The sequence below is a fragment of the Erpetoichthys calabaricus genome, chromosome 7 (assembly GCF_900747795.2).
Source record: "Erpetoichthys calabaricus chromosome 7, fErpCal1.3, whole genome shotgun sequence".
Lineage (NCBI taxonomy): Eukaryota > Metazoa > Chordata > Cladistia > Polypteriformes > Polypteridae > Erpetoichthys > Erpetoichthys calabaricus.
The window spans coordinates 118,746,928-118,772,273 of NC_041400.2; the positions used below are offsets into that span (position 1 = coordinate 118,746,928).

At 37.4% G+C, this 25,346-nt stretch overlaps 1 protein-coding gene across 1 annotated transcript in view; it reads right to left on the reverse strand.

Moving 5' to 3' along the window:
• Positions 1–21,402, reverse strand: part of dcp2 (decapping mRNA 2) — a 62,168-nt gene extending 40,766 nt beyond the window's left edge. Inside the window, 7 exon segments of the mRNA XM_051929870.1 lie at positions 3,162–3,185; positions 3,187–3,261; positions 3,377–3,430; positions 3,432–3,488; positions 3,490–3,506; positions 12,906–13,057; positions 21,166–21,402. Of these exon segments, the coding sequence (XP_051785830.1) occupies positions 3,162–3,185; positions 3,187–3,261; positions 3,377–3,430; positions 3,432–3,488; positions 3,490–3,506; positions 12,906–13,057; positions 21,166–21,218 (432 nt within the window). The 5' untranslated portion in view covers positions 21,219–21,402.
• Positions 21,403–25,346: the final 3,944 nt, after the last annotated feature.

The window sequence follows — 25,346 nt, forward strand, 5'->3', positions numbered from 1 at the left end:
GGGTCTCCTGACTGGCACCCTTTCACTGCGCCCACCATAACCGCCTGCATACAGACTTAAAGGTTTAATAAAACAGAAATATATTCCTTTATTTTTACTTCCTTACCTTGTGGAGGGGGTGTATCCTGTAGCCAAAGCCCTAACTTTTTTCATGAAAGCCCCCTTTCAGTCCAATAAGCCTTAAAAACAGGTTATAAAGCTAAACTGCAGCACCGCTGTTCAATTTACACTTGCCTAAAGCCTCTCCTAGGGGACATACTGTGGGATCTGGGCATCCGTCAAAGCACCAATCACAGGCCTGATTAGAAATCAGGAAGCTGTGATTTGTCATCTCCCTCCCATGTAACAATCACAGCCCCGTGTTACAACGCACTATGTATGTATGTGTATATGTATATATGTGTATGTGTGTGTATATAATATTATATATATATATATATGGAGTGTATATGTATATATATATGTATATATATGTATATGTAGATGTGTATATGTAGATATGTTCATATATGTTTACATAACCTCTTTAACACTCTACTTCTCCGCTGCGAAGCACGGGTATTTTGCTAGTAATATGATATTTAGAATAACTCATTTTATGACCCTGTATAGTACATTTCGGAAAAATCATCGTGGCATAGATGCAAAATTATTCATATTATTCATATTCATTCGCATAACATTTTGCGTGTAGAAATCACGGACTACGTGATTGCGCAGCACGGAAAAAAAAAAAAGAAAGAGATAAATATATGGGACATTGGGTATAAACTTATGTACTTGTAAAAGTTAGCTTTTTTCAGTTTTATTCTCTCAATCACAATCACACTCTAACACCAGTCAACCCCACCCCCTGCCCCGCCCGCGTCTCTTGATCTGACTCTAAGTAACAGCGCCATCATAAATTCACACCCGATCTGACGCTGTTCATTTTCAAATAATATTACTTTAGTGCAATGATTTTTTTTTGATTGGTACTATTCAGGTCATAAAATGATTTCTTCAAAATGTCACATATATTGCCTTTCTTTCAGGTGTGTAATAAGAAACCACAGCACAGAGAGAAGTGTGCGCATTGCAACAGATATACATGTCGTAAATGTAGGAAGGACGGTTCTTGCGATGTGTGTAAAACTGTTAACATTTGAATCTGATGATTGCATATAGCGCTGAACTGACCTCCGTACTATTCTTTCCTCTGCATGTCCCTGGAGTACAAAAGAAACATCACCATACAGCAACATGTGGGGACTGGGCACGATCGGGGGAAAAAAAAACACGCGAAACACGTGGTCATGTGACTATCTACTACCGCAAAATGTTATGCGAATGAATATGAATAATATGAATAATGTTGTACCCGTGCCACAAATGTTTTCCGAATGTACCAGGTCACTAAACATGAGTTATTCCAAATATCATATATACCTATGTCTTATCCATGCAGATCAGAGAATGTCCAGTTCCATTGCCTCAAAACACCAACTCACATCTACAGTTATTCCCCCAGTTTCAGACAAAAAGTAACAGCGTCGGATCCCTGAGTGGGGGGGTGGGGGCTTGGTAGTATGCATCATGGTCGTGACTGAGAGAATTAAAAGTGAAAAAAAAAAAAAGGGTAACTTTTACAATTCATATAAATGTACAGTGGCTGTTACAGACACAACAAAATGTATGTGTGTACTGTATAATATTAACCAATAAGAGACAGCTCACTACTGGGAAAACGGCAAATAAAGGAGGCAGTCGGGGATTGAACCCCGGGACTCTCGATACAAGTCAGCAAATCTTACCGCTACACACGGAAGCTGTTGTTTTTTTTCCTTGAACCTTTTGTGAAAGTTGTTTATTTGATCTTTTGGACTTTTAGGCTTCACACATTCTATGTTTATATGCCTACATTTTGTAACATTTATTACTAAAATATGAAAAAGTTTCTGTTTTAACAATGTTGTACACAGATTACTGCAGAAACAGACCACAAATGAAATGCATGGTGTTCCAAGAACGATCTATTATTTCCACTCTAAAACTCCAGCACTTCACTCCCAGATAATCAATCAAGGCATGAGCTGGAGAGAACTTTGTGAACTGCGACGATGGGGATGGAAATAGCAGGCTGCATGCTGCTTGTCTTAGTCGGCACATTTACAGGACAAAAGATGCTGACGGAGAGGCGCCAACGGATTTAAGGTGGGCCAGATTTATGAGTTTTCTCGTAGGCTCTGGTAATTCTAGTGTTAATGGGTATATATTGTCAGTGGTATGTTCATATGGATTGCAGAGAAACTGAGTCCAACCAGTATTATTATTTGATAGTTATGATTTTGATTTGTTTATGTTGTCTCACTTGTGTATTTGTTAGTAATATGTTTAAGCACAGCTGCGGTTAAGAAGGTGGGGTTTTCAGAAGAAAATATTTTTTTTTTTTTTTTACTGCAGTTAAGATTGCCAAATGCGCAGAGCATGCAGCTCAGCAAAATCCTATTTTTAATGTTAAAAAGGGCACACACATCTTAAAGATATTGGTTCTGGACTCTTCCCACATTCTGTGTTAAATAAGTGTACACTTGCTGATGACTGCTCCACTTGCCAGAAAGCAGCGCCCTGGAAAAGTGATACTAAATGCCACCTGTGAATTGAGCTTGGTGTAAATGTTTTCTCATACTTCACCTCCAATGCCTGAAACAATTAGGAGAGTATTTTTTTTTAGCAGAATAAATGTTCTGAGTGAACTCATTTGTGTGTCTGTTGCACAAAACTTGTAAGGTATTGTTTTTTTTTGATGGATCATTAATGCACACACAATTTGTAACCTACTGAGTACAATTACTTAATAGGTTGCTTTTGAAAAAGTGAAAAATTTCCAATGAACATCCTATGGATATTTTTTATAAATAATAAATGTTTACATGTGATGATGGAAACAACAAGCAAGGAGAATTTTTAAATAATGCTCGTTTAGCAGACATTGCAGCCTTAATTTGTTTAATAGCTTATCTTGCTACTATGTCTTGCTACAATCTGAAATATTTTGTGGTAGGGTTAATGCTATAGGTAAAAGGTACAAGAAAAAAAAATAAAATAAAAAAATAAAGACTTTTCACTGTATCAAAAATGTACACTAACTCCTTTGTGTAATATACTTCTCCTTTACTTGCCTCTCGTGCAGCACAGTCATGTGGGAGCCTCATCTTCATTGACTTTTCCTTTTGGAAAACCCCAGCCAGACTTGGCAAGATAACCCTGAACAAGCAAAACCTAGATAAACAAATAATTTGATTTAGATTATGGTACACACTTGCAACCAAATGTTTAAATTACATGTACAGTGTCATAAAATTGAGTTTAAAAGCATATACAAAAGCTTACTTACATTCTCAAGTGTTTCATCAAGAATAATTGCACCAAATGTGGGAACTCCCATTTTTGTATTCCTTCCACTGCTCTAAAACTGTCTGAACATCTTCTCCTTGAGGCAGTAAAAAACGGACAGTGGTTAAACAGTAAAAGAAACCCTTGTTAAGGGGAAACAACTGGAAGCAAATGAGAACACAATATGAAAAACTTCTGTAATATAAAGGAACACAAATCAAAACAACTTTCAACTATAGGAATTACTTTCAGGCTGGTTTCGATTCCTTAATTATAACGGAACACATGCCTTGGGATTGGTCCATCACCTGATGTAATCTTATACTTCACAATAATTTTCTGGAATGCCCAAAAACTATACTATCCACTCCTGAAATGTGCATGTCTATGACAGCTGTACAATTAGGGCTTCACATCCAAAAATTCTTAAGGTTGATTCTAAACTGCAACATACAATTCAAACTGAGCCTGTCAGTCTTTCAGGGGCAAACGGAGATACAATAAAATTCAATGTTTTAAGCAATGATGCAGCATAATACATTCTTAAAAAATCTAAGGAGAGTACAGTATAGTATATCCTCTGAGCATTTAATTGATATAAAAACTTCATATTCTGCAACTGAAAAATGTTGGTCACTTAATGCTATGAATCTGTAATACAAGTGTGTAGATGGAGGACCAGCGAAAGGATATCAGAAACAACTCAATTGTAGTAACTGAAGGAATGAGAATTACTGAGCACACTTAAGGCACATGGAGTAGTGTGCATAACAGTCCCACATGGAAGGCAACGGATAGGACAGTTACAATTTCCTTATTCAGAAAGGAAAAGCAAGTCATCATTAGGCCAGGTTTAAACTTCACGTGAGCCCTTACCACAAATTAAGAATTTGTTTTGTTCGTTTCATTAGTCACCAGTAGATTGCCAGGTAATGGACATTTGAAAATGCAGTCCCCACTGGTATTTGTAAGCTTAGACTAACATTATTAGACTAATATTTTTTTCTTCTGTCATCTTTAAACACTAATTCCACCATCATTGAAGGATGTTAAAGGTCCAAAATTTGGCAAAAGAAAATCTACTATGCTGACCATTATATTGTAATTTTTTAATCGTCTTATACTATCCACTCAATATGATATTGGTAGGAGTCATATTAAATTAAATTCTATGTTAAGGTGTTTGCTAATCCACAACATACAAGTATATTTATTCCTGTTTATTGAATGTACTTGACTAACAAATGATAAGTTTGCTATCACACTAGTATATCTCCTGTACATTTAGTATATACTTATTTGTTTTTTGTGTGCAAGCAGGTAAGTATTTCTTTCAAATGTTTAAATCCTTGGTGCTTCATTTGCTTAATTTCAAGCTTTTCTTACATAGCAGCGAATTCTATAAAAATATCAATCTATCAAGAACATAGACAACACTTTCATTAATCCTAAAACTTAATATCATTTACTTATGTGCAATGGGGTACATACAGTATTTAAGTTATTGCAAATTTCTATTTAGTCTGATAAAGAACAGAAAATGTGTTTTTGGTTTTTGTCTTTAAACACAGTATACATAAAGTGGAAATTACACATTACATTTGTACAGTAAATACTTGTCAAACTACAATTTCTATATCAGTTAATGTATAAACAACTTCAACAGAAGTGATACATTTTTACCATGAAAATTAAAAAAATAGACTTCTGGGACACTTTCTTATTATATACAGTGGTGTGAAAAAACTATTTGCCCCCTTCCTGATTTCTTATTCTTTTGCATGTTTGTCACACAAAATGTTTCTGATCATCAAATACATTTTAACCATTAGTCAAATATAACACAAGTAAACACAAAAATGCAGTTTGTAAACGGTGGTTTTTATTATTTAGGGAGAAAAAAAAAATCCAAACCTACATGGCCCTGTGTGAAAAAGTAATTGCCCCCTGAACCTTAATAACTGGTTGGGCCACCCTTAGCAGCAATAACTGCAATCAAGCGTTTGCGATAACTTGCAATGAGTCTTTTAACAGCGCTCTGGAGGAATTTTGGCCCACTCAAATTTGCAAAATTGTTGTAATTCAGCTTTATTTGAGGGTTTTCTAGCATGAACCGCCTTTTTAAGGTCATGCCATAGCATCTCAATTGGATTCAGGTCAGGACTTTGACTAGGCCACTCCAAAGTCTTCATTTCGTTTTTCTTCAGCCATTCAGAGGTGGATTTGCTGGTGTGTTTTGGGTCATTGTCCTGTTGCAGCACCCAAGATCGCTTCAGCTTTAGTTGACGAACAGATGGAGCCGGACATTCTCCTTCAGGATTTTTTGGTAGACAGTAGAATTCATGGTTTCCATCTATCACAGCAAGCCTTCCAGGTCCTGAAGCAGCAAAACAACCCCAGACCATCACACTACCACCACCATATTTTACTGTTGGTATGATGTTCTTTTTCTGAAATGCTGTGTTCCTTATACGCCAGATGTAACGGGACATTTGCCTTCCAAAAAGTTCAACTTTTGACTCATCAGTCCACAAGGTATTTTCCCAAAAGTCTTGGCAATGATTGAGATGTTTCTTAGCAAAAATGAGACGAGCCCTAATGTTCTTTTTGCTTAACAGTGGTTTGCGTCTTGGAAATCTGCCATGCAGGCCGTTTTTTGCCCAGTCTCTTTCTTATGGTGGAGTCGTGAACACTGACCTTAATTGAGGCAAGTGAGGCCTGCAGTTCTTTAGACGTTGTCCTGGGGTCTTTTGTGACCTCTCGGATGAGTCGTCTCTGCGCTCTTGGGGTAATTTTTGGTCGGCCGGCCACTCCTGGGAAGGTTCACCACTGTTCCATGTTTTTGCCATTTGTGGATAATGGCTCTCACTGTGGTTCGCTGGAGTCCCAAAGCTTTAGAAATGGCTTTATAACCTTTACCAGACTGATAGATCTCAATTACTTCTGTTCTCATTTGTTCCTGAATTTCTTTGGATCTTGGCATGATGTCTAGCTTTTGAGGTGCTTTTGGTCTACTTCTCTGTGTCAGGCAGCTCCTATTTAAGTGATTTCTTGATTGAAACAGGTGTGGCAGTAATCAGGGCCTGGGGGTGGCTACGGAAATTGAACTCAGGTGTGATACACCACAGTTAGGTTATTTTTTAACAAGGGGGGCAATTACTTTTTCACACAGGGCCATGTAGGTTTGGATTTTTTTTCTCCCTAAATAATAAACACCATCATTTAAAAACTGCATTTTGTGTTTACTTGTGTTATATTTGACTAATGGTTAAATGTATTTGATGATCAGAAACCATTTTGTGTGACAAACATGCAAAAGAATAAGAAATCAGGAAGGGGGCAAATAGTTTTTCACACCACTGTAACTAGGGGGCTTTGCCCCCTGCTCGCTTCACTCACCAACCCCCGTGTTTGGTTTTCTGGACACACTTTCAAGATTTTTTTTCTTTGAATTGTTGCTATTTCATTAGTTTCACTTTTATTTCAGAACTTATGTAAAAACACTATTTGGAATCTTTCGAGTCCAAATATGCTGAATCTTTTAAATGAGGTCAGTGAGACATGTGTTTAATGACTTTATCAGATCAGAGATAATGAAAACTGGAATTCAAAAGACCCCAAAAAAACATAGGTGTGAAACACATGCTGAGCTATATAAAGAATATGAAAGCAGAAAAAAACGAAAGTGTCAAAAAAAAAAAGTAAACATCGCATTAGCGCAAAAAAAGAGAAATTATTACTCGGAGAAAATAACTAAAAGGCGAATAGAGATCAAATACAGTGGGGTACGGAAAGTATTCAGACCCCCTTCAATTTTTCACTCTTTGTCATATTGCAGCCATTTGCTAAAATCATTTAAAATTAATTTTTTCCCTCATTAATGTACACACAGCACCCCATATTGACAGACAAAAAAAAAATTTTTTGAAATTGTTGCAGATTTATTAAAAAAGAAAAACTGAAATATCACATGGTCCTAAGTATTCAGACCCTTTGCTCAGTATTTAGTAGAAGTACCCTTTTGAGCTAATACTGCCATGAGTCCTTCTTGGGAAAGATGCAACAAGTTTTTCACACCTGGATTTGGGGATCCTCTGCCATTCCGCCTTGCAGATCCTCTCCAGTTCTGTCAGGTTGGATGGTAAACGTTGATGGACAGCCATTTTTAGGTCTCTCCAGAGATGCTCAATTGGGTTTAAGTCAGGGCTCTGGCTGGGCCCATTCAAGAACAGTCACAGAGTTGTTGTGAAGCCACTCCTTCGTTATCTTAGCTGTGTGCTTAGGGTCATTGTCTTGTTGGAAGGTAAACCTTCGGCCCAGTCTGAGGTCCTTAGCACTCTGGAGAAGGTTTTTGTCTAGGATATCCCTGTACTTGGCCGCATTCATCGTTCCCCTCGATTGCAACCAGTCGTCCTGTCCCTGCAGCTGAAAAACAACCCCACAGCATGATGCTGCCACCACCATGCTTCACTGTGGAGACTGTATTGGACAAGTGATTAGCAGTGCCTGGTTGTCTCCACACATACCGCTTAGAATTAAGGCCAAAAAGTTCTATCTTGGTCTCATCAGACCAGAGAATCTTATTTCTCCACCATCTCAGAGTCCTTCAGGTGTCCTTTTAGCAAACTCCATGCGGGCTGTCATGTTTCTTGCACTGAGGTATGTGTGGAGACAACCAGGCACTGCTCATCACTTGTCCAATACAGTCCCCACAGTGAAGCATGACGGTGGCAGCATCATGCTGTGGGGTTGTTTTTCAGCTGCAGGGACAGGACGACTGGTTGCAATCGAGGAAAGATGAATGCGGCCAAGTACAGGGATATCCTGGACAAAAACCTTCTCCAGAGTGCTAAGGACCTCAGACTGGGCTGAAGGTTTACCTTCCAACAAGACAATGACCCTAAGCACACAGCTAAAATAACGAAGGAGTGGCTTCACAACAACTCTGTGACTGTTCTTGAATGGCCCAGCCAGAGCCCTGACTTAAACCCAATTGAGCATCTCTGGAGAGACCTAAAAATGGCTGTCCACCAACGTTTACCATCCAACCTGACAGAACTGGAGAGGATCTGCAAGGAGGAATGGCAGAGGATCCCCAAATCCAGGTGTGAAAAACTTGTTGCATCTTTCCCAAGAAGATGCATGGCTGTATTAGCTCAAAAGGGTGCTTCTACTAAATACTGAGCAAAGGGTCTGAATACTTAGGACCATGTGATATTTCAGTTTTTCTTTTTTAATAAATCTGCAACAATTTCAAAAATTCTTTTTTTTGTCTGTCAATATGGGGTGCTGTGTGTACATTAATGAGGGAAAAAATTAATTTACCCTAAGTTCTTGTCTATAAGCCGCGGCTTATCTAAGGAAAAAAGTTGTGAAAATGAAAAAATAGAATATCGGCTTATACATAAGTCCGGCTTATACATCCATCGCGGGGGTTGCGTTCCAGAGCCACCGCGAAATAAGAATATCCGCGAAGTAGAAACCATATGTTTATATGGTTATTTTTATATTGTCATGCTTGGGTCACAGATTTGCGCAGAAACACAGGAAGGTTGTAGAGAGACAGGAACGTTATTCAAACACTGCAAACAAACATTTGTCTCTTTTTCAAAAGTTTAAACTGTGCTCCATGACAAGACAGAGATGACAGTTCCGTCTCACAATTAAAAGAATGCAAACATATCTTCCTCTTCAAAGGAGTGAAGCAAACAAATCAATATGTCTGTTTGGCTTTTAAGTATGCGAAGCACCGCGGCACAAAGCTGTTGAAGGCAGCAGCTCACACCCCCTCCGTCAGGAGCAGACAAAGAGAGAGAGAGGGAGAGTTTGTTTTTCAGTCAAAAATCAATACGTGCCCTTCGAGCTTTTAAGTATGCGAAGCACTGTGCAGCATGTCTTTTCAGGAATCAGCTTTACAAAAGATAGCAACGTGAAGATAATCTTTCAGCATTTTTAGACGAGCGTCCGTATCGTCTAGGTGTGCAAACAGCCCCCCTGCTCAATCCCCATACGTCAGAATCACAGATAGTCAGCGCAAGAGAGACAGAAAAGTAAGCCGGGTAGCTTCTCAGCCATCTGCCAATAGCGTCCCTTGTATGAAATCAACTGGGCAAACCAACTGAGGAAGCATGTACCAGAAATTAAAAGACCCATTGTCCGCAGAAATCCGCGATATATATTTAAATATGCCTTACATATAAAATCACAATTTAAATGACGCTACGCGCTCGTGTTGACTCGGCGACGCCCAGAGCAGAAAGAACGCGCTCCGGCCGCTCCAACCGCGCCATGCGGGGAGTGAGAGAGACGCCAATATCTCACACTCTCTCCCCCCTTAAAGAAATTAAATGGGCGCGAGTGAGACCACTGACCTCCCTCCCTTCTATTAGTTATAGGTTATAGTACGTTCGGCTTATCCATGAGTCCGGCTTATCTATGATACGATTTTATTTTAAAAATTCGTATGATTTTTGGTCTCCGGCTAATACATGAGTCCGGCTTACAGACAAGAACTTAGGGTAAATGATTTTAGCAAATGGCTGCAATATGACAAAGAGTGAAAAATTGAAGGGGGTCTGAATACTTTCCGTACCCACTGTACATACATACATACACACAATCATACAAGGGATGTTTCAAAACGTTTCTGCACTTTTTTTTTTTTTTTTAAACTCTATTAAGAATTTCAAAAATAAATTACATCACTTTTCTACATGGTCACCTTCGTTTGCGATGCAATTTTCCCAGCATCGTACCAACTCTTTAATGCTCAATTACTACTCCTCCCATCTTCAATATTTCCAACGAAAATATAAAAGCGTGGAAACTTTTTGAACGTCCCTCATGTAGATACATACACACACATATGATATATAGATATACACACACTATATATAGGCACGAAAGGTTTAGCCAACGATTTATATCACAAAATGATTAAAATTATCAGGGTTATGGTATATATCATGCCATAATCTATATGCATATACTTTTGTGACTGCAATCAGTTTAGGTGCTTCTTGGCCCAGTTTCATAGGTTAACAAAGGAGAGTTCTACTGTGATGTTTATTTTCACAGGGAGCATTTTAATCAACTGAAGTAATACCAAAACATCTGTATGGTGCAAAATAATAAAGTAAGATGAACTGAACAAGAAATTACAGTGCTCCGAAAGGGACACAAACAAATATGACAATGTTTAAAACTGAGCTGACTTCAGCTCAATCAGTATAAGCACAACCACTTGTTCAGCATCACTGTAACTCTTCTAGTGAAACAAGCCTTGAGAGCTCAGAATTAGTTTCAAATGATGTTTTGAAAAGATGCACCAAAGTCAGGATTACAAGCATACACACAAAGTCTGTATAGGAAGACCCATTTTAAAAAAATATGTCTGTGAATTACATATATGTCAACTTCCCTGCTCAGCCACACAATTAAAACAGTTACAAAAGCAGAACAGTTCTACTGGAAATATGTACATGTATCCTGGAAACACTACTGCTTGCACACTCAAAAATATCGTGACCATGAGAGAATTTATTTTTTTTTAATCCCTTGAGGGGCTCCATAATAAATAAATGAACATATTACACATATATAAACAAAAGAACTGTGTTATGTGTGTGTATATATGGAGCAGTCTGCTTTGATCACGCTCAACCACTGCCACCAGAAGGCACATGCATGCACTTTTAAATTTTTTCGGTGCTTGCACACACCTCAGTTCTCATGATGAAAGACATTTGTGTACAGCACAGTCTGCTCTGCTCACACTCAACTACTGCCATGGGAGTTGGTGTGAATTCTATGGAAGATTTAGAGGCTTATACAAGTGTGACTTGTATTTGGCAAGATTGCGCATTAATGCACTTTTAAATTTGTTCAGCGCTTTCATGCACCTCACTTCTCATTCAACCCAAGTAGACAAACTCAGCTTTGCGGTACATGCACACTGTAAATTCACACAATGACCTACCGTACATTTGCCCGAGGACAGGTTCCAGCCTACCCCGCTCAATTGTGCCACAGCTGCACTCGACTACACATTTGTTTCGGACAAGGTACAACCTGTTTTGGCCCACTTAGCTGACGCCTCAGTTCACCAATAGAGTAAAACTGCTAGAGTCTCTTCAGGTTGTTTTATGTCACGAAGACCACACACAACTAGTATTACACATAATTTGTCTACTGTGTGGGTTACATAGTAAAAAATAAAACAAATTGATAATAAAAATATTTAAAGAGCTATAATTTCCAATTTTCTGGTTTCGCTATGAAGCACAAACAAGCAAACCTAACTAGACTTTAATATATCCTTTCAAATCTTATCAATGAACACGAACACAAACTGTATAAAGACAAACCAAAGAAAACTTACACATCCATTGACTGAATACTGGCTCAGCAGAGATTATCATAACACGACCTAAAATCTAGCCTACTAAAGAAAGTTTTCACAATTCTTAAACTAGTGAAATAAAGAGATTTCGAGAACACACTTTTCAATTTTCAAAATTCAGCTTCTATAGAAAATGATATTGGTGGACAGGTTTATTTTTTTATTTATTTATTTTTAAAAGATATTCTTATGAAAAAGTATTATCTGTACCAAACAAAACTCTTTTCATACAAATGGATCAAAAGTTGTAAAAATTATGGTTACACAGAACTCTTTGGTTCTTCCTTTTCCTTGGTATCCCAAGCATTGGCTTATTTTGCTTAATAGTTAATCCAGGGCTACCTCATTAACATAGACTGTAAAGTGCATATACACATACATTAAATCACATCACAAATGTATTTTCTGATGGCAGCAACGAACAGTTCTCATTGATTTGTAGTCCCTTATGTTCCTAATTTTTTACATCTCTACATTACTTTTAGTTGCTCAGTTGTTTAATGTTTGTAAAATGTATATATGATCATTCCGCAGAACACACATTGATAACTGCGTCTGAACTAATCCATTTAAAAATGAAAACTTTGATGAGAAAAAAATATAATGTACAGTATTATAAAGCACACAAAATATCTAAAAACCTATGCAGAGGAAGGAATGACACAAGCAATTGTTTAATGGTTCTTGAAAGGACCAATTATTATTCCCTTAAGATTGGGGACCTATCAGTTCATGCTGTTAGTCTAGGGAACCCCTGCTTTTCCTCTTCAAGGAAGACAGCCAAATCGCTAGAACCTGCTACATATTTACAGGTTTCTCAAAGTATGGTTACACTTTGCCGAGCACGGTGATCAGATTGAGGATTCATTTTTTGGCTCACCCTTAAGAAAATGTTCTGACTACTGTAGTTTCTTCATGTTTATGCTATTTAACCAGTTTTCAAAACATTTCATAATTTTGCCAAGATTTAACCCTATTAACACTTGAATGCGTCTTTGAATTTTGTGATTTCAATTTTGTACATCTTACGATTAATTTCCTGAAACTTAACATATTTAAAACTTTTCTCAAGCATTTCATTCATACACATCTACATACATAAAATATTCTCTCATATTGCAAAGGATATCAGCTTTGGCAAAATCTCTTATCCCACACTGAGGTAATCCTGGTGAGTTCTGCAAGCAGAAATCCAGGTAAAACCAATGGGCAAGCTCAATCTGGAAACAAACTCGAATGGCGTTGTCCCTTTCCTCACTTGGGATATGCAGAATGAATCGACTACAGAAAAACAAAAATAGTCATTTTTGATTTAACTTAGTAAAGTTGATTCTATAATGAGGAAAAAGAGAACACATGTAAACTATTTTAACATATGAGTTCAGTAGATAATCAGTGTGATGCATTTGAACGTAAACAACATTCAAGGAAATTTTTCATTAAATTCTTTGATTTTGGAAATTCCCATATGAACCATTTCAACAATTTAATGGTATAATGCTAGCTCAGACACAAAACGAATACCCAGATATTTTAAATGAGATAGCATTCTATAGGAGCATCTGACCATAGGTAAGAAGAAAAACCACAAAGTAAGAACATATATTAGCAAGAATAATTTCATTGTATATTAATTATTATTTTGAATAATGTGTCAAATGACCTCATGTAATTCAATACTATTGATTTTAAATTAATATTAAGAAGCAAGTACCAAAAGACATGCTACTGCATTGTTTTTTATACAATATATATATATATATATATATATATATATATATATATATATATATATATATATATATATATTATATGCAATTCTTTGTCTGAAAGGTGAGTGGGTTTAACAATTTCCAATTGACAATGCCCAAGTCTATTATGACTGGTTCGACTACAAGAACCTTAACGATTCATACATGATGCATTGTGTGATTTGACCAGTTCATGTCTACCTGGGTAATTCTTGATTGAGAATGATACTAGGCTTCAACCTGGAAATTTACCCAAGTTGGTTTCCCTTGTATTTTCACCCTGCCTTTGTTTATACTTACTCAAGATCCAGAATTCACCTGTATGTTTGGAAGGAATTCTGATATAGTTAAACTAACAATTGGCAATTACTGGACAAAGATGTTTTCAGTCTATTTTCCCCAAAGTAATAATTCACTTTAAATATAGTTAAGATAACTGAAACTGCCCTCATTTGGTTCCTGTTTTTAGCATACAGCAAAACCTTATACGATTCTCTGCAACAATTGTCAAATAAGAGGCATTCACAAGATGTTTATTCTTTTTCCAATAACAGCAGACATGAAATCAGTAAATTAAAACATACCTCTCTTTAAAAACTAAAATTACTGAGAGCTTGCTAACCTTAAAAGATTTTTCTGGGAAAATGGCCCAGCAAAAACAGTAACAATCAGATAAATATGGTTACACTTTTTAACATTTTCCAGTGACAAGGTCACAGCCAGCAAGCACATAGTCTATAAACATTCTTAGTTCTGAGAAATGGGTATATTTAAAAATAAAGGCAAGTCAAGTGTATTGCAATTCAAACTATGTACAAAATTAAATTCAAGTCTCACGATTGACAAAAAACACAAAACCCAAAAATAAATAAACTAATAAATATAAAATAAAACTTGTATGGTAAATTATACACAATCTTTAGATACAATATGTATTTGAAGCATTTATAAAATATGTACACATATTTATACACGCACACACATCGATTCCTATTTGCAATATTTGTTCTTATTATTGACTGTTCAGCAATTTTCTAGAAACTATCATTGAACCTACAAATTCAGAAACAAAGAAGGATGAATTAAGTGGTGCATCTGTCAATCAAATGTTAGGTTGCTTGTTGTCGCAATAAAAACACAGATAGCATTAAGTTGACCTGCAAGGAAAAAGGAATATGATATAGGATTAGGTTTTACTTTAATGTCCGTAAGCATTCTCAGACTGGGGGTGTCATGATACTAGAATTTTTGTACTAAATACAAATACCTGTGAAATTTCACCATACTCGATACCTATTTCATACTGTTGCAAAAACAGAATTCTCCTTTATTGACTTTGTAATTACAAGTACCTCTATCATTCAGATGAACAATACTGTGCCTTTTTCTGTTATGGAATAGAAAATATATAAATACTAATTGTAACAGCAAACTTAAAATAGTGCCAAATCAATTAAGTAGTTGCCCAGGTACAATTCAACTAGTATTGGCATTCATAAATATCAAATTACAATGCCAGACTTGAATTTAATTTGTGATAGAGATGAGTATTCCACCAGTGTAACAGCAAATCTGGGTTAAGTTATACCTACAGGATTTCCACATAGGGCTCATAAACAACGATATCATCATGGACTACCCGATTCACCTTACCATGTGTACATTCCGATTTTATTCTCTTACATTTTCTTTTCTGTAACTGAAAAAACTACTTATTAAAATCAATACTAAAAAATTCAATTATTATATCTGTACTGTTGATTTAGTGAATTCCAAAATAATTCAGGACATTTTCATTCAAACTCTTTAAAGCTGTTTTTGTAACATGGTTTAAAAATCTGGTTTGTCCATTTTCTCAAACTCTGTTAGGCTTGCAACATTTGCTATTGTGAGGCTTGCATTTGCATCATTAGATGATTTAAAAAAAACAATTTAAGAGCAATATTTAATACACAAGTAAAATTAATTCAAATTTCACAAACTTTAGGTGTTCAATTGTTCAAATCTGTCCCTCCATTTTTTACATTTATTCAACCATTAAGGCTTCCTATGTGAAATCAGACTTATTTTTACATTGGCCGGAGGGTGTATGTTGTATTACTGGAGAGACATGCTTTGTATTTCGTTGCATCGAAACAATTAAATACATTTTACGATGTATACAAATCAAACAGCCACTTCGCTTCACACCTGCCTCAGTATTTGATTGCCATAATGGTTGTTACCACTGATGGTGATGCCGTTTCCTCCCACATTCCTGCATGCGTGATTCTGGACACATACGAGGTTCCCCCACCACCCAGACAGATATCTGTAGATGTTCAATCTGAGAATGAATACAAAGCTTCCACTCTTTTATTTGGGACTGTGTAAGACATAGTATAACAAAGTAATTAATCTCATTAACTGCAAGTTAAACAGTTACAATCCACATTTCCATAATGGAATTAAAGTGGCAATAACAAAGGCCTGCCATTGTTTTTTGTCCTTTCATTTAAAATTATGAGCATGATTCTGGCACTAACACACAAATTCTCCTGCCTTGAGCAAAAAGCATTTTCAGAAATTATTCCTGCCAATCCTTCACCCCCCCGACCCCGAGATGTGTTGATGCAGTACTGTAGCATTGTGTGCATTTTCATATGCAGTTTTGACTCAGGTGGCAGCAGTAGCATTGACAGTTGAACACACCATCTGAGGTAAGGGCATAGAAGTGGGTGGTATTTAACACTAGAATTACCAGAGCCTACGAAAAAACTCATAGATCCAGTACACCTTAAATCTGTTCGCACCTCTCCGTCAGCGTCTTCTGTCCTGTAAATGTGCCGATAAAGACAAACAGCCTACTATTCCATCCCCCCACAGCCGCAGAACGTGCACAATGTTCTCTCAGCTCTTGCCTTGATTGATTATCTGGGAATGAAGTGCTGGAGTTTTAGAAGGGAAATAATAGATCGTTATTTGGAACACATGCATTTCATGTGTGTTCTGTTTCTACAATAATCTGTGTAAACACATTGTTAAAACAGAAACGTTTTTCATATTTGCAAATAACCTGCTTTCATTTGTGTCTGTGAGTTTTTGATGTTAAAAAAACTGAAAACATCATAAAATGTTGAGGCTCTATGGCTAGAGGATGCGGAATGATATTAAGCACAAGCTTAAAAACATCTACAGCGATAGTAAGTGCAAATAAAATGACTTGCATTACCATTCAAGAAACAGCAGTAAATTAAATCTCATGTTGGGAGAGAGTAATGTTTTCCACAGTTTGTCAAACACCAGAACAAATTACACAAACACTTCAGTGAATCCTTGCCTGAAATGCTGCCTCTAGCTCTTCAGTGTGGTACAGTATTTGATCATGTTTGGACAGAAAGAACTGTCAACCTTAATGTCAATAACATCGTCATTACTGCCATTGATTACATTATCCCCCTCCAAAAAAAAAAAAAAAAATTTGATTCACAATCTAGGTATCTTGCAACTTGCAAATTTTCATGGTCAATCTGCCCTAATGCATATTTAATTTTTTAAGATGAATATGCATACAGAGATATACTACTTCAGTGCATTGTAAGGTGGCTAATGAGTGGTGGAAATGTGTGTTGATAACATCCAAAAACTCTAACTCAAGCCAGAGGGTGTGAATCTACCAGAGAAGTTCCAAATTTTAATAGACATCATTGTAAAACTAAGGAGGTGTACATGCAGAGTTTACAACAAATTCTCATAACATCAGAATCAATAGACTGTTATTCAACTTAGTTTTTTTTTTCCTCTCCCTCCAGCCATCTGACCTAAAACAAGGTTTCTGATCTTGCACAGGATGATGTCATAACAGTTAGTCAGTCAGTCATTCTCCAACCCACTATATCAATTGTAAAAGAGGTCAATACAATATTGGATCAAATCATATAATAGTAGTAGTAGTATTAATGTCAAGTATGTAGAGTGCAGTGAAATTTTTACTTGCACATCTAACAAAACATGACACCACTCTGTCACTATGATTAATAAAACGTAAGAAGTGGCTTCCAATTATGCAATAGTTGCACTGAGTACTTCACCAAGACCTTTTAAAGCTTCCAGCAACATTGGGATTTGACTGTGTTTCAGTGGATGAACTTTCATTACTTTGAAATGCAGCTTAATAATCTACACTTTACAAAACGTTTGACAAGTGTGATGGGCGACCTCAGCCATTACCCAGCCGGGATGTCACGTGGATGGAAGGACCAGGGGAGAGTGCGTCGGTGAGGCAATACCTCCCCATGGATGCTAGAGGGCAGTCCCCTTGGGCAGCTGTGGCACCACAGATTCCCACAGGGCATGCCGGGAGCTGGAATTTGGCGGAGCCCTGTTGGGTTCAATGGGGGCTGCCAGGGGGAGCTGTAGAGCCTGCACAGCTGGGAGTGATTTCAGGTAATACTGATGAGCCACCTGGAACCTGAATAAAAGGAGCCACCTCACTCCATTCAGAGAGCCAGAGACAGGAGGAGGTGGACAAAGCTTGCTGGGAGAGGAATGGAGGCAGCAAAGAAAAAGAAGCAGAAGAAGGAGGAAAAGAGACTGTGTTGTACCTTGCCCTGTGAGCTAAACCATGTGCTGTGTAAATAAAAGGTGTGTTGTGTGGCAAATTCATGTCTGCCTGTCTGTGTTGGGTTAGGGTGGCTGTACGCACCCTGGTGGTCCACACAAGCTGCAGACACTATGTTAGACTACCAGTAAGTCACATTATTAGATAATGCTTCTTGAAAAAACTTGTCTTGGCATTGCTCACCATATTTATGTAAACAGATATGGTTTTATATGAAGTTCACTTTGCCCCTCACTCAAAGCTGTTTTATCACATACTAACCCCAAGTACGGTATGTGTGCAACTTAAGCCAATATCACCTTATTCAGCTTTTTGTCATGGAGTATGTCACATTTACCAACTGAGCATCAATCTTCTAGCACAGTCATGCTAATCCCTTTTTCCCCCCCTGACAACCAATAGTATGCTAAGTTCAAACAAACTGCAGATTGATCAGCTAGGCGAGACAATACAAAGATTGGGATCAAATTAACTTGAAAGTGTGCTCATTCTTCATTCTTTTACACTGTACAGAATACTTTTTTTTTGCTCTTATTATGCAACTAAAATTCATACATGCCAAAAGAAAAAAAGGTCCCTGCTCCAACCCATCTCTCCAAATTAGGGCAAACTTGGTTGGCGATTCAAAAAAAGTTGCAGATCCCAAATGTAAACATAGGGACATCCTAAACATTTGGCAGAATGTAAATATGAACATATGCAGTCTTGCAGGTCAAAAATGTTTACTGGCTATATGTGTACAAATTTTAAAAAGTAATTAGAACTTTTACTCTGATGTTACAGGAGCGAATATAATTGGCTATTTCAGTCTTGTAACTCATACATAAAGCACTGTTTTAAAAATGACATGATTCATCAAGTACATTGTCATCAGAGAAAATATTTCCTTTGAGGCCTTCTTCTCCTTTTGCTATTTTTCAATTTGAACCGACCTGTAAATAAATGTAAAAATCACACAGTTAAGGCCAGTGACACACTAAATGACAACTGCAGCTGAAAGATCTTGTCTTTTTGGCAATGTCAAATTATACAAGTAGGAACTACAAGGAATTGTTGATTACAATACTCGCTCATGACTTGTCAACAAAGGTTCAAACTTTAAACTTGCTGAACTTTACCAAACAACTAACTTGTTGCCTGAAAATGCCAGTGGCTGCACAAATGCTTTCCAGGTGCCCAGATATGTTGAGTTCACCCACAGTCTAAGCACCTCTATTTCCTTTTTCCAGTCTGTCGTGATACAATTAACATGAGGCATTGAATTAAAAAGCCTCTCTTCTGTTATAACAGTCCAAAACAGCCCTTTTCCTTGTGCTCAGATTGTATGCATCATACTTCCAACAGCACATTCACTTGGTTTGTACATACTGCAGCCCATTGCTGGCAAGTGAAGAGAAAAATCAACCCTTGTGATTCTGTCGTGATGTAACACAGACTGCTATGACTGCATCACTGGGGATGTCAAATTACGTGACTAGAAGCCACAGGCAATTACTATTACACACCAGGACTTAAGATAATGTAAACGAAGGCTATGGCTAAAAATTACATGCAAAGCTGTGCCATCTGATTTACCTTCGGACTACATCTAACCCCAAGATGACTCACACCAACACTATCAAAACTAAGTTACACTACCAATTCGTATTACACCTAAAAAGAGATTTGATTATTTAGCAAAGAAAAGCCAACCTATTCTGCTTGACTGTATAGTATTTACTGGAAGAAAGGCTGTGTCCAGAATGGATTTGCCATTTAACCCTTTAGATAGATAGAATTTGTCACCATGGGGAAATTAATTTTTTTTCCTGAAAGACAAAAAAACACTTTATATTAAACATCACAGTAAACACCATTCACTGGACATGGGAGTATGCCACCTTTGCCAGTCCATTTGACTCAGGTACTCAAAGTGGGCAGGGAAAAACTCAACTGCAATTTAAAATAGGGATCTGTCGTTTCTCATAACTGTTAAAATTAAGGTGGAACAAAATGCAACACTTTTGTATACGCGTAGGTCCAAAATGTGAAATATTTCTTTAAAATTATGGATCGACCTTATTACATAAATTAATACAATTTGTAGAATGTTTTGTTAACGTACAGTAAGTTACAGGTTGGCATACGCTGTGTGAATAATCAGTAGTTGCTTGCGAATAAGTAGCCAGCCGAATAAGTAACTAACTTCAGCCTCGAGGGTACAATCTGCACCAGACTACAACAAATATTATTGAAGACAGTTGCAGAGTCCTTGTTGAAGTATCAAGTCAAGTGGCTTCAACCAAACTCATTCTCTTTTACACATCAAGTCTACCAGGAAACTGTCACAAACTAGAACCTACTACTTACATACTAGTTGCCACTTCGCTTTAGGAGGTCACTCTCTCACCCCTGCCATCACCCTGACCATACCCTTTACATCAAATCGAAACTGAGGCCGTGGTGTCCGAACGGGCACAACTGAGACGTAAAGGCTAAAGAGTTTTTTTTTTTATCTTCAAGGAAAATGGCACTATAACCTTATAAAATATCTGTGTGATATTAAAATGAGTTTGCAACTTCAATCGATAAAAAAATTACCTGTTGAAATCGGAGATACTCGTAAATGACCAACAGCGGATGTATTTTGGGTTTCAAAAATAAACCAACTCTAAACCTTGGCGTGAGAGCAAAATACTACATGGGCAATTAAAAAACCGTCATTCAAAGTGATCGAATGACCTCCTCAAACAGAGCAGGTCTTGCAAAACGCTAAAAAAAAGTTATTTTAAAACTCACCTGGGCAAAGTTGGCTCGGCATTCGATATTCGTTTGACACAAAAGCAACTAATATTAACGGGGGGGTGGGGGGTAGGTTGGTATTGCTATTGCGCTATTATTATGCAGATAATAAAACTCCTGTGGAAGACTACCGAATCAGTATACAAATAACTGATCTTCTTTATAAATTATTTCACACCCAAATTGAACAGAATGATACTCACTTTTTATTATTAACACCACGTTTTATTAAAAAGATATGCATGGTCAAAACGTACCTGCAAAGGTCGTCCAATACATCGCTGGGAATCTCCCCTCGTTTAGTCTCCATGACGAGGATAAGAACATCCCGAATTCACAAAACCGCTTGTAGTTAAAAGCAAATAATCCAGCAGCTATGTGAATTTAAATATATTAAAACAATTAAAGTGCGAAACTGAGGAATTCATCAGCGCGACCCTGCGAAAGTAACTACGAAACCATAAGGCGGATGGAGATTCTTGATTGACACGACCATTAACTAACCATAAAAAAAGGCAAGGGCGGGAGCATTCTCTTTAACCAATTAAAATTACATTGGGCGTGCTCTTTTTCCAGGAAACGTTCTTCTCACGACGCCTTTGTGTTGTACTGCTTGATTGACGTTTACGATCGTCAATCACTTAAGACCTAACGGCAGAAAGGTAGGCTTAGAAAGCCTGAGTAACCAATCGTAGGAAGTAACACAGTGACGCTCTTATAAGACAATGAACGATGTGAACCGCCAGAAAAATCGAATAGTTGGTGGTTGGGTTGGACAGTCGTATATGAACGCCAGGGTAATTTTTAATACTGCAGTAATTTTGTATTAATATAAAGAAACCCTCCAAGATCACTAATATTTCTAAAAATGAAGAACACTCTTTGCAGTCTTCGTGCATATATAAAGTAGGAAATACTGAAATGACCATCCATCCATTAACTAACCATTAACCCAGTTCATTATCATGATATGCTGGAGCTAATCGTGAAAGGCAAGAACCAACACTGGACGGGGACCCACTCAATCTCGAACCACAGGGAATCGTCAATAAATATATTAGTCAACAGGGTTATGCAGCAGAATTGAATATTTGCAATGTTTATAATAAATGTTAATATAAACATCCAATCCAAGAAATTGTGAGTTCAATAATGTCGAGAAAGCAATATATACAATCTGTTTAAAAGTGGTTTTTACTATTCCGTTATATACCTGGAAAGTATTTTAGCATGTTAGAAATAATGATTTATTTGATTTCAACGGATTAGTCATTAAGCCATTCCTGGGTACCATTTGTGGGCCGGTTGCGCGAATCTACTCATGATCTATAAACCACGAAACGCACGGTTCTAAAATTCGAATGAAACTTGGCAAATATATTAGCCCTTTGATTATAAGCGAAATCGCCCGTATAAATAAATTGGAAGAAATACAGACCCACAAGGGCGAATTATACGGCAGTCTTTATAAACCATCTCATTTTCATGCTGAATTGGCAACATCCAAGTGGGTCGTTTTGGTTAACGCGTTGAAAGAGAAAGAATGTAATAATACGTTTGAGCTATTGTCGAGGTATGTTTTGTTATTATAAATGACCAAAACAGCTATTATAAAGCAATGAAACAGTGTAGGTGAATAGTGGGTACCATACAAAAAAAATAAAATTTTATTTACTTTTATTTGGATGAAACTTGGTTTAATGAAGCTTATACAAATCCATAAAGTAAATCATGCCCTAAATTTCCTTCATTCAAATACAGGAATGTGAGGAGGCAGAACCAATAATGATAGCCTTAGGCTTAAAGCAGGATTCAGCCATGTTTATGGCCCCAGGCCATTCCAGGGCAACCTTGCTCAGGCATAGCCAAATTAGCCTAAAAAACCCTAGCTTGCTCATCACTGGAATGAGAGTAAGTAAAACCTGGAGAACAGGCTAGGTGAATAAGAAGATAACACACAAACGTCATGCAGACAAGAATGTAAATCAAGTATCATGTAGCTGTATGACAGTGGTATTTGTTACCCTGCCTTGTGTTTAACTGTGTAACTCACACAAATAAAACAACAGTATACATTCGCCAACAACCTTCCACCAAAAGACTTGGACAAAGCTTTCAAACAGCCGCGTCCTGTAATATATGAGACTCAGTTTGAGATGTAGCATACTGCATTTTATAGGCTGTAAGAAGTTGAATGATTGCAAAATATATATACATAAAGATGCCGTATTTTTATATCGATACTTGTACAGCATATCTCCTGTATATGATGCATGTTTTTTTGGTCATTTACTTTACATGTTATACATTTAGAAAAATATACAGTACTCTATGGCACAAATTTGTGGTGGATACAGCTGTTTCCTAATAGCTCCAGATGACTGCATTCAAGTCCTATCCAGGCCACATATTGTCTGTGAGACGTTTGAACATGCTCGATGTGAATGAGTGGCTTTCCTCTGGGTACTCCTGTATCCGCCAGAACTAGAGCAACAACAACAACAGCATTTATTTATATAGCACATTTTCATTCAAAATAGTAGCTCAAAGTGCTTTACATAATGAAGAAAAGAAAAATAAAAGACAAAATAAGAAATTAAAATAAGACAACATTAGTTAACATAGAAAAAGAGTAAGGTCCGATGGCCAGGGGGGACAGAAAAAACAAAAAAAACTCCAGATGGCTGGAGAAAAAAATAAAATCTGCAGGGGTTCCAGGCCACGAAACCGCCCAGTCCCCTCTGGGCATTCTACCTAAAATAAATTAAATAGTCCTCTTTGTATTTAGAGTTCTCACGGAAGGACTTGATGATGGTGGTCATGCAGACGTCTGGCTTTTAATCCATCACTGTTGGAACATCACAGTGCTTTGAGTAGATGGTGGTGCCACCACCAAAAGGAAACAGAAGACAGAGTATGGGTTAGTACAGATTTTAGAGCCACCATGAATAGTTATTATAATGAATTGGATATACAGAGTATCAAGATTAAATTACAGTGAAGTTATGAGAAGGCCATGTTAAAGTAATGTGTTTTCAGCAGTTTTTTTTAAAGTGCTCCACTGTATTAGCCTGGCGAATTCCTATTGGCAGGTTATTCCAGATCTTAGGTGCATAACAGCAGAAGGCCGCCTCACCACTTCTTTTAAGTTTTGCTCTTGGAATTCTTAGGAGACACTCATTTGAGGATCTGAGGTTACGATTTGGAATATAAGACGTCAGACATTCCGATATATAAGATGGGGTGAGATTATTTAAGGCTTTATAAACCATAAGCAGAATTTTAAAGTCAATCCTGAATGACACAGGTAACCAGTGTAGTGACATCAAAACTGGAGAAATGTGCCCGGATTTTCTTTTCCAGGTTAGGATTCTAGCAGCTGCATTCTGTACTAGTTGCAAATGATTTATGTCTTTTTTGGGTATTCCTGAGAGGATTGCGTTACAGTAATCTAGTTGACTGAAAACAAACACGTGAACTAATTTCTCAGCATCTTTCAATGATATAAGAGGACTAACTTTTGCTATGAACAGTATAGATTAGGGTAGGTGCTTGAACATGTAGCTGAGTTTTGGACTGGTACCCCATCTAAAGTTTTGGCCAGTTCTTCTGGAGTTGGCTTCAGCTGCCCAAAGTTAAGCAGCATCTGTAAATGGATTAAGGGATATAACTCTGTGAGACTGATCAATGGTAAGTGTGGTATACTTATTGGAATAAATGTAACAAAATACATTCATTTTTATTGAAGTTTATTTCATCCATCCATCCATTATCCAACCCGCTATATCCTAACTACAGGGTCACGGGGGTCTGCTGGAGCCAATCCCAGCCAACACAGGGCACAAGGCAGGAAACAAACCCTGGGCAGGGTGCACACACACACACCAACACACAAAGCACACACTAGGGACAATTTAGAATCGCCAATGCACCTAACCTGCATGTCTTTGGACTGTGGGAGGAAACCGGAGTACCCGGAGGAAACCCACGCAGACACGGGGAGAACATGCAAACTCCACGCAGGGTGGACCCGGGTCTCCTAACCGCAAGGCAGCAGCGCTACCCACTGCGCCACCATGCCCCCAAGTTTATTTCATTGTGCATCATATATTGTGATGTTTAACAAATCCTTATTGAAATACTGATATATCCTTACTAAAAATATTAACACTTTCAATATGACATTAGTTTAAATATTACTAGATAGCAAAGCATTTACAATAATACACTACATCGCTAACATTAACTTTTTAGTTTGCATGATGACATAATGGTTATCAGTGCTGCCTGATGGATGAAGTGTCCTAGTTCTAAATCCTGTGCTTGGTTGTTGTCTACATGGATTTTGCACATTTAATCATTTTAGTCATATCTGTATGAGTTTTCCTTTGAAGCGTATCCCAACAGCACTGGGCAAAGGACAGGAACCAGCACACAC